The sequence below is a fragment of the Papio anubis genome, chromosome 6, assembly GCF_008728515.1.
Source record: "Papio anubis isolate 15944 chromosome 6, Panubis1.0, whole genome shotgun sequence".
Lineage (NCBI taxonomy): Eukaryota > Metazoa > Chordata > Mammalia > Primates > Cercopithecidae > Papio > Papio anubis.
In genome coordinates this window covers 48380796-48396041 of record NC_044981.1, presented here as the reverse complement: position 1 = coordinate 48396041, position 15246 = coordinate 48380796, and the positions used below count along the sequence as shown (strand labels likewise).

Genomic DNA, 15246 nt, shown 5'->3' with positions numbered 1-15246 from the left:
ATGTAGTTAATGAAGAAGACATTTGAATATGAGCATAAGCATAAATGCACTCAACCTCTCTCTCTGTTTTCCTCCAAAATATTTAGGAAAATTGAAAGTTTTTTTCTTAGGCAGTGAAAAATAACAATTTCTTAGGGGAAAAAACAACTTAACTGGGGACATTTTGTTCATGCAGGGGCACCCTCAGTGGTCCAACAGGAGTTACTCTTATTCCTTGACCAGCAGAGGGTAAGTACATTTTGTATGTCTTTATCATCCAGGGTGATGAGGTTTTTGATAAACCTAAATACTGTAGAACCTAAGTCACTCACTAATTGTGTAACTAAATGTAGAATTAGAGAATAAAGGAACAATAAAGAAGGATAAAATATTTTCTTCAGCATACTAGTGTTAGCTTTAATTTCCTCAGGACAGGGTTTCTTATTAGATCCACAAAATTTCTGGTCCAGAAACCTTATAATATGCAAGCTTCAAATGAATTGAGATTTATCTGTGGTTCAGTTAAAAAAATACTATACTCAGAAAACACATGAGAACTATTTGTCATGAAACATTCATAGCATTTATTTTATTCATTTGGCATATATTTATTTGCATGTCTTTTCAAAAATAAGTTGAGTTTCTTAAGGCAGTGAAAATGTTTTATTTATCTGTTTTCTAGACATCTACAGTGACTAGGAGGTGGCCATGAGATCAGTGAATCCAAGTATTCCTGCATAATTCTATTGTTTATGATTTAAAATTCTTAATATATTCAAAAAAAGCAATTTAAATTGTATGTATTCTCACATCCAAATACCAAATGTTGAAAGGCATACTCTATTTCTGTTTTGTGGTGTAGATCCTGTAGAATGTGTTTAATATGTGGGACATTTATCATACAGGATTTATATTTACCTGTTCAAAAAAAGGAGCAGTTTACACGTTCTCCATGGGATTAGACCTGGGTCACAAAGTCCCCTAAGTGAATCAGCTGTAATGCTGTCATGTTGCTGTTTGAATTTTCCACCCTTTGGATTTAACAAATAAGATATTCAAAATAAAATTTCTAAATGACTTTAGTCCTTGCAGCAATATTGGACCCTTGTCATGTCTTTGGAAATAGCTAAAATTAAAAATCAATGAGACATTTATCTTCTTTGCTCTTCTTTCTTTGTGTTTATTCACAGAAGTTCTGAAAACAGAGAAAGCATAATAATATATAAATTATTTTTAATGAAACTTGGGTTGTGGTTTCAGTGTCCAATTAGAACTTTGTCTCATCTACAACAATCAAATGCCCTATCCTCGTCACAGTTGTACCACAGCAACTAGAAAAGTAATAGGCACATGGTAGTTGTTTGAGTAATATCTGTTCAATTAATCTTACATAGGGATGGATTTAAATAATCTTATACTATGTCAAATGATAGTTAAATCCTCTATTCATCGAACCCCAGTAAGTTCTTAGTTTTTAGTATAAATTCTTATCTTTCTATTTTTTTTTTTTTTCGAGAGAGAGTGTTTCACTTTGTCATCCAGCCTAGAGTACAGTGGCATGATCATCTCTCACTGCAGCCTCCACCTCCCAGGGCTCAGGTGATCTTCCCACCGCAGCGTCCCAGTGTAACTGAGACTACAGGTGTGTGTCACCACTCCTGGCTAATTTTTGTATTTCTGTAGAGATGGGGTTTCACCGTGTTGCCCAGGCTGGTCTTGAACTCTGGAGCTCAAGAGTTCTGTCTGTCTCGGTCCCCAAAAGCACTGAGACTACAGGCATGAGCCACTGCACCTAGTCGAGTCCTTCACTTTTAATTCATATTTTATCAGTGAAGAATTTGGTTGTAGAAGGGAAAAATTACTGATCATGTGTCCTTATTACTTTGCCCAGGAAGCTTTGCCACAATTCTGATTATTTGTACATGTTTCAGTTGCAACACCTTTGCAAATAACATTCTCATAAATGTAAAATAAGGATGACTAGTATTAATTGGGGCTTCTTTACACCCAGATTCTTAGTGCTCTTTATGAGTGTAGTAAGAGAGAGTCAATGGATCATTATTCCTTATTGGGTCTGGGGAACAGTATCAGTTCTTTATCATATATCTGCTGTAGCAGACTTTGGAAAACTTACAAATTAACTCAGAAATACCTTCGCACTATGTAGACAATAACAACAAACAGAGAAATGCATTCTAATTTTATAACATTGAATGTTTTTGCACTGACATTCACAAATCCTACTTGAGGGGACAGACTTTTCTTCATGGTATAGCTAAGCTCGACAGGATAATATCCATAAACATCAGAATACTGTCATGATTTATGTTCATACATAATTTAAATAAAGAAGGTGTGGATTATAAAATTACCTGACAAATCTGGATCTCAACATTTTTATATGTAAAATTAAATATTCTGTATGATAATTTCAGCCTAAAGTTATATGGTTTGGATTTTTTGCTACATTGAGATTCATTGTTAATACTGGTACCATTAAAATAGTGAATGGAATTATATAAAACAAGTACTTCTGGGGTGTCAAGTGAATTGCTGCAGGACTATTTCTGATCTTGGTCACCTAGCAATTTATACCCATATTCTTGTAACTGTTAAAGTTTCTTAAAGAAACTGCAAGAGAAATCAGCAGATGTAACTTTTGTGTGACAAAGCAGATTTTTCTAGTCACTATCTCTTTGAATATGGCACTATTCACCAAGCATGGAAATGTTCTTGCTCTTAATAAGCTTCAGTAGTCAAAACTATGCAGAAGAATTCTTTAAATGTAAGGGTTTTTTTTTCCTTGTTTCAACAACAGCTGAGTCAGACAGATGATCTGTACACTGTTTTATAGCAAGAAATCATTTACAATGAAGATCCTTCTCTTTTTCTGTATTTTGCTTTTCTTTGCTGTCCTTATTCCACCAGGTAATATGAATATTATTGCTAGAGGGATCAAGGGGCCAGCATTAAAGTGGGGGAACTGGGATATTTAAAGTAGAATTTACATTATAAAATCATTTTATTAATACCATCACCATGTTACATTACATTTATTGACAGTTCTCAGGTAAAAATATTTGAATAATTTTTCAAACACAACATCCTAGAAAAGGCTGTAATTCACTTTAATTACATAAAAATATATATTCATATATATGCATATATGTAAATGATTAGAAGAAAATAATGCTACATTGATTTCATAGATTCATGAAATGCGCATTTATTCAACACTCAAATTTAACTGAATTTGATCTATTAATAGAGTAGAAAAAACTGGGAAAGTTATGAATTATGCTGGGAAATCATTGATCCCCACATTGATATTATTTATAGCAGAGGTTAATCAGATAAAATGCCTTCCTAAAAGTTTCAAATTGTATTATGTTAACAACTGAGAAAAGCTGCACTTGTCTACTGCTCACTTCCAGTTAAATTCTCCTTTTTCTTTATATTGCTGCTTTCTCTGATTACCAAGCTATCTGTCAGTATTGAGATCACAGGAGGTAACCTTAAAATAAATCTGTAGTAATTCATTCGTTTAGTACTACTCTGCCCTAACATTTAAACATAAATAGCTTTTTAGCTGATAATTTCTCACCAAAAGGGAACAAGTAGATGAACTTCAATTAATAATGTAAACCAACAAGGCAGTTTATTTATATCAGAGAATAATTTTTCTTCTTCATAAAAGTTAGTTAGTTAAAGCATGCTTATTAGAATTCCCTCTGTATTTAGAACTTTTCTGAGATACAAAGAATTATACAGATTTCAATAAACACTGATAGGTTTTCTTCTAAATAATGATTTTAATAGCTAGCATTTGTTCTGCATTTTGCCTGTATTGATTTATTTTTCCTAACAATAGCCATGCAAGGTGAACTTATTAATAGTCATTTATTCATTTAACTGGATTTTTAAACATGTGTACTATATGTTTATCATTTTGTGAAACCTTTTATAATCTATAGGACCATTAAATAGAGGCAAATACATTTGTGTCTTTATTTCTGAAAATATTTTTTTCTTCTACTTTTAAAGTAATTTTTTTTTATTTTGCAGTGAGCTCTTACCAACCTGTTAGCACTCCTATGAAATTATTGACAACCATATGGAGACTGAAGCTTGAAAAAATGTACTCAAAGACAAATACATCTTCCACAATATTTGAAAAAGCATGACATGGGACAGAGAAAATCAGCACAGGTAAAATAAAATAAGTAGAATTGTGTCTTGCACATTTTAATCAATACTTTTCGACTGAAATGAAGTAAATATTCTAAGTATATTCTCTACCCCAGTCCCTGTTTACCTATATGTTCTTGTCTTTCACCTCATAGCTTTATGAAGGCTGAATTTCATGTTTAAAGCAAGAAAGAAGTCTTATTTTAAGGTTGTAGAGGCTGAATGTTTTTTTTGGATGAAGTGCTGGCTAGGCAAATGCCCTTATCATTTCCATGAAGAAGGTTTCTCTAATCATTGTTTTCAGCAGCATTGTTACTTTTTTAAATGTTTTAATGCAATTGTACTTAGGAGTTACACTGTTGTCTCAGTTTCCCTCCTACCCAAGAGCTGGCAATTTGTTCTTTTCTTTTTTTTTTTTTTTTTTTTGAGACAGAGTTTCACTCTTATTGCCCAGGCTGGAGTGCAATGGCACGATCTCGGCTCACTGCAACCTCTGTCTCCCAGGTTCAAGCAATCCTCCTGCCTCAGCCTCCAGAGTAGCTGGGATTAAAGGCTCCCGCCACCATGCCTGGCTAATTTTTTGTATTTTTAGTAGAGACAGAGTTTCACCATGTTGGCAAGGCTGGTTGCGAACTCCTGACCTCAGGTGATCTATCCGCCTCAGCCTCCCAAAATGCTGGGATTACAGGTGTGAGCCACTGTGCCCGGCCAAGGCAAAACTATTTTTTATCAATCACCACTGTTCAAAATACTGACATTTTTGGATATAAAAAGTATATTGTTATATGAAAAGAATGATGAAGGTGTTCTGTTTATCTTAAAGCACAGTTTAATTAAGACAACTCAAAAAGGCAATTGAGCCAACAAAAGTCTAGACAAGGGACTGGGAACTTAGTTTTAAAATAATTCTTTTTGACTAAATTTCACTGGATATCAGCATGATGTTGGAATCGGACTTTTAAGTGCTCCATCCTTTACAGAATCATTAATTTGAACAATTATCCATGCACGAAAATGCCTTCACAAGAGCTAAGGAAACCAGCTGAGAGATCACAGCACTTAGGTAGATTACAGAAATAAGAAAAGATACATTAAAGAGGATAGGAAGGACAGTGTCACATTGCTCATGCCACCTCTCTCCCAAGCCTAGATAGCACAGCCTGGATACAGATACCCTCCCTGTGGAGGCCAGAAAGGGAAATGACCATAGAACTTAGCCTTGGACCCCAACACTGGATGGCCTTTCTAAGTAGAACCCAGCACCCAGCAGGCCCCCATGGCCTCAGACTTCAGACCAGTACCTGAAGACTGAGCTTCCAAGTCTGCTGTGGCACAAGGCCAGATCTGACAGCCTCTGGCTCTAGGTCAGCCCATCAAGTCTCGGCTCACGGCCCCTCCAGGCCTGCCCAGTAGCCCTAGTGCTAGTTCAACACCCACAGATTCAGGCTAGGCCCAATAATCACACTCATTTTCCAGAGTTTCTCTAGAGCTAGGCTGGCCCCAGTGTTCCTGGGCTCTGGATTTCCCCCCCAGCACCACGCTGAACCCCAGGCTTCAGGCTTGTCCAAGAACAAGGTGAGCTCCACAGCCATAGTCGTCAGGTAAGGACCTGTGGACTCAGCCCCGAGGCCGGCCTCTGTGGATACAGGCTCCAGGTTCACTCAGTACCTGACCAGCTCATGTAACCGCAGGCTCACCTTTATTCCAAATCTATGTTTTAGGATCCACAACCTTTAAAGGTTCTTCCCTCTTGTCCATTACATCACTTCAATGGCAAAATTCCCCTCAGTTCTTGTATATCAATTTAGTAGAGTCGTAGAGTAGAATAAAATAATTGCTACATATATAACTAGCGAAGGGCTGAAATCTAGAATATATTTTAAAATTCTAATAAATAAATAAGAAAGTGATAGGTAATTCAGTAGAAATAGAAAAAAAGACCTAAGCCACTTGAAAGAGCGGATAAACAACATCCTTAAAGTGCTCATCATCACTTGCAATCAAGAAAATGCTAATTTAAACCATGATAAACTACCACCATACATTCAACAGAATATTTAAAATTTGAAATCTACCCAACAGAAGATTATTAAATATGCTTCAAGAAATAGTACAAGAATGTTAAGAGCAGCCATATTCTCCCTGTATCAAATAACCTATATGATCATCTAAAGTTTATTAGATAAAGAAAGTGAATGCTATATATTAAGGAAAATCAGTGCTGCAAAACTACATCCAACCACAAAGCTGAATTATATGAATATAAATTTAAAAATCCAGAAACAAACAAACTGTGTGATTCTCTGTCTCTCTAAGACACACACACACACACACACACACACACACACAGTGCTCCTCAATTTATGATGGGATTATGTCTTGTTAAAGACATTTTGAGTTGAAAATATCATCAGTTGAAAGTGAATTCGATACACCCTAACTGGCAGAACATCATAGCTTAGCTTACCCTGGCTTAAACATGCTCAGAATACTTACATTAGCCTACAACTGGGCAAAATCATCTAACATAAAGAGAGTTTTATAATAAATTATTGACTATCTCATGGAATGTATTTGATAGTGTACTGAAAGCAAAAAACAGCATTGTTGTATGTGTACTTATACTTTGATCTCCACTGAATGTATATGTTTTTTGCCCCATTCTGAGGATGAAAAATTGAGTCAAATTATTGTAATTCTGGAACTATCAGTATAAACGGTCATGTGCTGCAAAACAGTATTTCAGTCAATGTCAGACTGCATATAGGACAGCGGTCCCATACTTAGAATACCATACTTTTACTGTAGCTTTTCTATGTTTAGATTCATAAATACCATTATGTTACAGTTGTCTGAAGTATTCAGTCCAGTAATATGTGCCAGTTTGTATTCCAGGAGCAATAGGCTATATCTTGTAGCCTAGGTATGTGATAGGCTGTACCATCTAGGTTTGTGTAAGTACAGTTTATGGTGTTTGCTCAAGGACAGAATCACCTAATGGCACATTTGTCAAAACCTATCCCTGTCCCTAAGTGACACCTGATTATATATACATATGTACACATTTATTTGTGTGTGTACATATATACATATTTGTGTGTATATCTAGATTTATACATATTTTATGTGTATACATGTTCAAAAGCAGGCATAAAGAATGCATACTTAAGGAACACAAATATTAATATAAGGCAAAGTAAGAAAGTTAGTGTTTAATTCAGGATAGTGATTATTCTTAGGGGAGAGGGAGGGGGTTATGATGTGGTGAGAGGGTATGGAGCTTCTAGTAATATCTTGTTTCTTGATGTAGGTAGTAACCTCATGGCTATTTCATCTACAGTGCTACATTAAGCTCTACATTTATATTTTGTGTTCCTTCTCTCAGAAGGAAATACCCCTTGTGATATGTTTCTTTGTAAACAGAGCTATGCTGGGGTTATCTGATTATGAAATGTACCTTTCATATCTCAGGGTAAATATGGGCTTGAAATATTATTATTACTATTATTCATATTACTATTACTATTTACAAATAAAATACAATTATTAGCAAAGATAACTGCATAAAGTGCTGGTTCCTAGGTGACTGAGTACACATCACTGCAAATCCAGAGTATGGTAAAAGGAGTATCCTCTGATAGTGTAGTCTCAAAATCCTCAGTTATTTTAAATTATTGCTGCAAAATTTGTGGGTAATATTACTACTTTATATAAAATGATATATATGTATTTTATTTAAATACATGGACACAAAATTGGTTAATTATAGAATAAAAAGGCTTTTGAGATGAAAGCATACTTATAGACATCAGTGATAAGGACTTGCTCATTTTCATTCACCTTCTGAAACATGTCCAGCAATGCATGCTTGTATTGGTCCAGTAATGGTAGATATGTACTTTCTAAGACAGTCTCTTCCAGAATTTTTATTAAACTTCTTAATTAATTAAAAAATTATTATATTGACTCAAAACCTGGCTCTCCAGTGATATGCACCATTTATTTTTAGTTTTATCCTGTGGAGATACAGAGAATAAATGAATACCTGCAACGACAGATCAGAACTTCTGTTAGTGACAGAGAGACCTTCTATCTAGATACATACATCATTCCTTATAATTGTGGAATTTACAAAGTTGAAGAAATTATGGTGTAAAGTGAGATTAGAGACATTTTTAAAAATTTTCTATAGCACTGGAAACTTCAGGATGAAAGAGAAAAACGGCAAAGTAAAAAGAGAAAATTATGAGCCTTGCTGAAATGTTCACTATGTCCTCAGCCTGTGGTTATTTACTATTTCCTTATTCTAATCACCCCAAAGTGTCTATTTTTTAAGCAAAATTTCTCTTGTGCTTGGCTCTAGGGTGCAGATCCAAGAGGAGATGAGATATTTCAGGAAAATAAAATTGTATCTTTCAATATTTTAGAACTGCTCAAGTCAGGTTAAAAAGAACGATGGAGAAACAAGAAATGGGGAAAGGATTCCCTATATAATATAAATGGTGCTGGGAAAATTGGCTAGCCATAAGTAGAAAGCTGAAACTGGATCCTTTCCTTACTCCTTATATGAAAATTAATTCAAGATGGATTAGAGACTTAAATGTTAGACCTAATACCATAAAAACCCTAGAAGAAAACCTAGGTAGTACCATTCAGGACATAGGCATGGGCAAGGACTTCATGTCTAAAACACCAAAAGCAACGGCAGCAAAAGCCAAAACTGACAAATGGGATCTCATTAAACTAAAGAGCTTCTGCACAGCAAAAGAAACTACCATCAGAGTGAACAGGCAACCTACAGAATGGGAGAAAATTTTTGCAATCTACTCATCAGACAAAGGGCTAATATCCAGAACCTACAAAGAACTCAAACAAATTTACAAGAAAAAAACAAACAACCCCATCAAAAAGTGGGCAAAGGATATGAACAGACATTTCTCAAAAGAAGACATTCATACAGCCAACAGACACATGAAAAAATGCTCATCATCACTGGCCGTCAGAGACATGCAAATCAAAACCACAATGAGATACCATCTCACACCAGTTAGAATGGCGATCATTAAAAGGTCAGGAAAAAACAGGTGCTGGAGAGGATGTGGAGAAATAGGAACACTTTTACACTGTTGGTGGGATTGTAAACTAGTTCAACCATTATGGAAAAGAGTATGGTGATTCCTCAAGGGTCTAGAACTAGATGTACCATATGACCCAGCCATCCCATTACTGGGTATATACCCAAAGTATTATAAATCATGCCGCTATAAAGACACATGCACACGTATGTTTATTGTGGCACTATTCACAATAGCAAAGACTTGGAATCAACCCAAATGTCCATCAGTGACAGACTAGATTAAGAAAATGTGGCACATATACACCATGGAATACTATGCAGCCATAAAAAAGGATAAGTTTGTGTCCTTTGTAGGGACATGGATGCAGCTGGAAACCATCATTCTTAGCAAACTATCACAAGAACAGAAAACCAAACACCGCATGTTCTCACTCATAGGTGGGAACTGAACAATGAGATCACTTGGACTCGGGAAGGGGAACATCATACACCGGGGCCTATCATGGGGAGGGAGGAGGGGGGAGGGATTGCATTGGGAGTTATACCTGATGTAAATGACGAGTTGATGGGTGCTGACGAGTTGATGGGTGCATGCACACCTAGACACTGGCACAAGTATACATATGTAACAAAGAAAGAAAGAAAGAAAGAAAGAAAGAAAGAAAGAAAGAAAGAAAGATGGAATCTTAAAAAGGAAGAGAATATTTACCACAGAACAGTACTAAGAATGAATGATAAATGAGAGGATGGAGATCGTCCCACTCGTATCCAATGGTTCTAGTCAATGAGCAAGACAGACAGAGGAAGATTAATAAATTGCAAGCCCTTCAGAAATCCCTTATTGAGTCACTACAAAATTATTTAAAATGCATAGGAATGGAACCTCTAGTTTAGGAACTGTATACTTGTTGATTTCCTTGATCTGCTCTGATATGGACCAAAAAAAAAATTAAAGCAAATATCTCTTTCCTTTATTTTTCCTCTGTTGTCTGTGATTACTTCCGTGTCTTCTTTTAAATCTTGGGAGTTCCCACCTAGATTACTAATTCCAGCTGTTCTTGCCTTCTTTCAGCCAGAAGTGAAGGGCACTATATCATCTTTAATAGGTGGAAGGCATGTATAGCGATTGGCAGTCGATGTAAAAATCAATGTGACGATAGTGAATTTAGGATTTCATACTGTGAAAGACCTACAACTCATTGCTGCGTGAGAGAATGTGACCCTATGGACCCAAATAATTGGATCCCAAAGGACTCAGTAGAGACTCAAGAATGGTACCCTAAAGACTCAAGTCATTGAAGAAATCTATCCACAAGAAGATGATACATCTTAACGAAGTCTTCTCATTATTTCATCACTTCATTAATGATCTATAATTTCTGTGCATGCATACCTATAATGAATACACAATTAAATAAAATATATTTCAGCCTGAAATATTTATAAACATTGTGCTTGCTTGGGAGAAAGAATCAGAATACAAAGCAGGGATTTGAACTCAGGAATAGAAGCAGCATGGAGAAGAAAATCCATGATGGGACCACTACGTTTAGTGAGATTCTGGGGCCAATTCCTTATTTAGTGTGAAAAGCATATTATGAGTCATTAGTGAAGTACTATCAAGAATTCTTTGAGGAGACTCAGGAGTGGGGACAGAGTTGATAAGAGCTGTGATCCCTGAACTAGTAAGAATTGTTGCAAGAAATTTGAAGGATTATGAAATCCTCATAACTTTCTCATATTGCTTATACTTCCAGGTTATACCTTTTCTCTCTTTTTTGAAAGAATTATGAAAATAAAAATAAATGATTTTTTTTTTCAAGAATAAGCTCAAAAGGTAGAATAGAGGGAGACTAGGTTGAGGAGGAAAAAGAAGTATGGTAAATCCCTATAGCTTGTAGCAATAATAATAATGTAAAATTATGATTAACTTTTTTGCTTTGTTTTGCTTTGTTTCACGTTTTTAATGTTTCCACACGTTATTAGATGATTCTTATCATGCTGCTTATTGGTGTCTTAGTAAATTTTAAGTTATTTAAAAATAATGTAACAGAATTATATATGTGTGTATGCATGCACACACAGTTGGTCTTATTACCTCACCTAGATTAAAAATTTTCCCCTTATTCAAACATGTTAAAACATCAACTCTAAAAATAGGTGATGGTTTTGCAGGGCTTGGTATGTGCTAAGTATTAGTTAAAGAGTGTTCTCTAGTCTGTGTCCTTGGCTGGCAGGCTTGGTTATTATGTGACTTACAATCTGTGGACTACGGCCTCATGAAGGAAAGGGAGCTACTCACTTAAATTTATGTGGTAACAAGGTATTTAAGTTGAGGCTACTTGTACCTGGTAGGTTTCTTATGCTGCTGCGACACATACACATGTCAGCTTTGGGTTAATCTTATAGCCAAAGCATATCCTGTACACAGTACCTGGGCGCATAGGAAAATGCATCTGGGTGTCCAAATTATACATGATGTTCCTGATATGTATAATAGTATGCTGTCTGACCAGTGTCAATTTGGAGATTTTGGTTTATGATTCAAACTTTGAACTCCACTTCAGGAGTCTCACAGTACACCATACTACAATTTAATGTATCTGTGGTAGGATAGATGAAAATTATGAATAAAGTTGCTAAATTTTATTAATGTGTGCATTCATTATTAATGGTTATATACGTAGAAGTAGAGAAGTTTCAACATAAACTATTTATATTATTATCTTTTAGAGATATTGACAGCAAAAAAATGATTATGCCAATTTAAGTTCCCATAAGCAGTGTCCACAGTTCCAGCTGGTCCACCCTTTTTCCAATTTTAACCCTTCTGCAGTGTGTGTAAATGCATATCATCTTGGTCTTTTGGTCTTAATTTCCTTTTTCCTCTCCATTAATGATGTTGATAACCTCTCCATAATTGATGTTGACACTGGCCATTAGATATGCTCTTTTGTGAATTTGTATTTGAGTCTTGGAGACTTTTTTTTTTGGTCTGTTTTTTAGTGATTGTATCTCTTTCCTATTGATTTGTAGGAGTTATAAAACATTAACTCATGATTTTAAAAAAAATCAGTAAAATAAGGACCGAGGAATCACTTTAAACTGATAATGTTTACCTATACCAAAAGCCACATCAAACGCCATATTTTACAATGGATTATTGAACACTTTCGCCAGAGTTCAGAAATAAACCAAGAATGTTGTTAATTTATCAGTACTTCCGTACAACATTATACTGGAGGACTGCAGCAGTGCTTTAAGTTAAGAATAGGACAAATAGTATAATCAGTGGAAAGGAGGAAACAAAGCTGTCATTATTCATATGTAACACAATTAGATACCTAAATTTTTTTAATATCTAGAAACTAATAGAAGTAATACAACAATTCAGCAAACTCACTAAATAAAGTCAATACAAAAAGTAAATTATATTTCTAGGTACTAGAATCAAATTGAAAACAAAATTTTAAAACATGACACATTTTAGATTATTAGATTTAAAAAAAAATCCAACAAAAATGGCATCTCAAGCTACCAGATATTGTGGATATAAATTACAGACATAAATAATTAAAGAGATATTATCTAAAACAGCCCATATTCAAATTGTCCTAGTTTTTCACTAATGTCTTTTATAGTTGTGAGGCTTTTACTCTACAGAAAGTACGGGGGGTGGGGAAGCAAAGGGAAATAGAATAGTTGGCTACTTTCTATGTTTCCTGTAAACATTTTTTCCAAACTCTTGAGTATCAGTTGCCTGAACTTCTGAAATATGAATTTAAGATCAGCAGTGAGTACTAGAACTTTGGAATTAGAGAGAGACAGCACACAGCTGGTGGCTCCAAGAAAAATAAAGTGATAGAGAACTTTGGTGAGAGTTTGTTATCTCATCCATGAACTGAGACCTATGTGGGCAGACAGGAGATTTGATGTCATGTGACTCTGCTTGATTTAAGGTAAAGGTAACAGATGATAAATTAGCTCTTTCCGCTTTAAGCCAGCTTTTTCCATCTCACAAGCCAGCTGAATCTTGTAAGCAAAAATAAAAGTTATTGCGGAAGTTCTTCATCTTTATAAAAATATATTTATCTACACTTTTTTTCCCAGTGATCTTTCTGTTATGGAATTGCTAGATTTATCTTGCTATTCTTTTCTAAAAAGTCTGCCATGCACTTTTACTGAAATAAAGAATAGAGATTTTTAATGGATAAAGTAAAAAAATAATTTGTATAACAAATAAATAGAATTCCTTCATTGGTCTGAAGGGAACTCTGTTCTCTACTTGACCAGCAAAGATAATATACACATTATTTTTGCCATTTTTATTATACAGGATAGTGAGGTTTTGATAGGTTCAAAATAATTAGATTCCATATTGTTAATTGACTAGATCATTTCTTTATCCTATAACTAGTGAAGAGAATCCAGTTTGTTTAGTATCAAACATAGAGAAGCAAAAAATAGAATAAGAAGTTTAAGGGTAAGAGAAAAAAGAACTTTTCAACCTAAAATTTTACATGATAAAATAATTTCTAAACCTCCAGTAGTTTTAAATTTAATAACTATATTCTGCTTAAATTCAAGTGATATTACTTTGCATTGCTTTTTCTTATGATATGCTTTTCCAAGAAACCATTAGACTTGATCAAGAAGATAGCATTAGGAGAAATACTTAATGTAGATGATGGTTTGATGGGTGCAGCAAACCACCATGGCATATGTACACCTATGTAACAAATCTGCATGTTCTGCACATGTACCCCAGAACTTAAAGTATAATAGAATAAAATAAAATAATACAAAATGAAGTAAAATAAAATAAAATAATAAAATGAAAAACACTCCAGTTAAGCGATCTGGCTTTGGACTTAAATGGACAGGAATTAAAATTCCAACACTGTCACGTTTCCTTCAAATCTACAGAAGTTACTTATTTTTATAAAACACTTATTTTTATTTTTATAAATTAAAAAACATTTTTAATGAACTCTGAGGGCTAATTGAAATAATGTACAAAAACCTAAATTGTTACCTGGAAATTTTTTAACATTCACTAAAATTGTAAGTAATCTTTGCTGGACTTTACATTTTGGCCAATTAACAAGTGCCAGATCACTGTCACATAAACAGTATGAAGGAAACCTCCTAAATGATTCAATTATTTCCCACCAGGTCCCTGTCACAACACATAGGAATTATGGGAGCTACAGTTCAAGGGGAGATTTGGATGGGGACACAGCCAAGTCATATCATGTAGGTAGGACTTATCACCTATGTAATAATTCCTTAAACATTTTTCTGAACCCATCCATTAGGGAAAAATATCAGACAAATACAAAATGAAAGATGTTCTGAAATACTGGCCTGGACTCTTCAAAATTGTCAACACAATGAATGACAGTGAAAGTCTGGGAAGAGGAACTATTCTAGATTAATGGAAACTAAGGAGACATGACAACTATATAACATATAATCCTTACTGAGTGCTCATTCAAATAAACTAAGACATTATAAATACCACTGTGAAAATTTTACACAGACTGCATGTTAAATATATGTATCTTATAAAAATTAAATTACCTGAGTGGGATAATTTTATTGGAGTTATATGTGAGTATCTATGTTCTTAGGAGATACATGCTGAATTATTTACAATAGATGTGATAAGTGTTATGATATCTGTGACTAGCTCTTCAATTATTTAGCAAATAAAAATATAAATGTATTTTATAAGTGCATAAACATATACATGTATGTATATATAAATACATATATAGAGAGATGCATATTGATGGGAGTTAGTTAATTTAAAAAGTGCAAAATCTGAGCAATTGGTGAGTTTAGGTGAAAGCATTATAGGAGGTAATCATAATATTTGGTGACTTTTCTGTGAGTTATAATTTTAAAAATAAAATGTTAAACACTGAGTAAGAAAATAAATTCAAAAATCTCCATATATTTGAAAAATGAAATTATAATAAAACTTAAAATTGCTTAAA

General features: G+C 34.3%; 1 protein-coding gene across 1 annotated transcript; it reads left to right on the top strand.

Annotated features, from left to right (window-relative positions):
- The first annotated feature begins 1502 nt into the window (after positions 1-1502).
- On the top strand, positions 1503-14000 carry DEFB112 (defensin beta 112). Its single transcript, XM_031667121.1, has 2 exons — positions 1503-2907; positions 10317-14000. Exons 1-2 carry the CDS (start codon positions 2811-2813, stop codon positions 10541-10543), a joined length of 324 nt encoding a protein of 107 aa, XP_031522981.1. The 5' UTR covers positions 1503-2810; the 3' UTR covers positions 10544-14000.
- The last annotated feature ends 1246 nt before the right edge of the window (positions 14001-15246 follow it).

Coding starts and splice junctions, on each gene's coding strand:
- DEFB112 (XM_031667121.1), top strand. CDS start 2,811: ATGATCTGTACACTGTTTTATAGCAAGAAATCATTTACAATGAAGATC. Junction 2,908..10,316: donor TGCTGTCCTTATTCCACCAG/GTAATATGAATA, acceptor GCCTTCTTTCAG/CCAGAAGTGAAGGGCACTAT.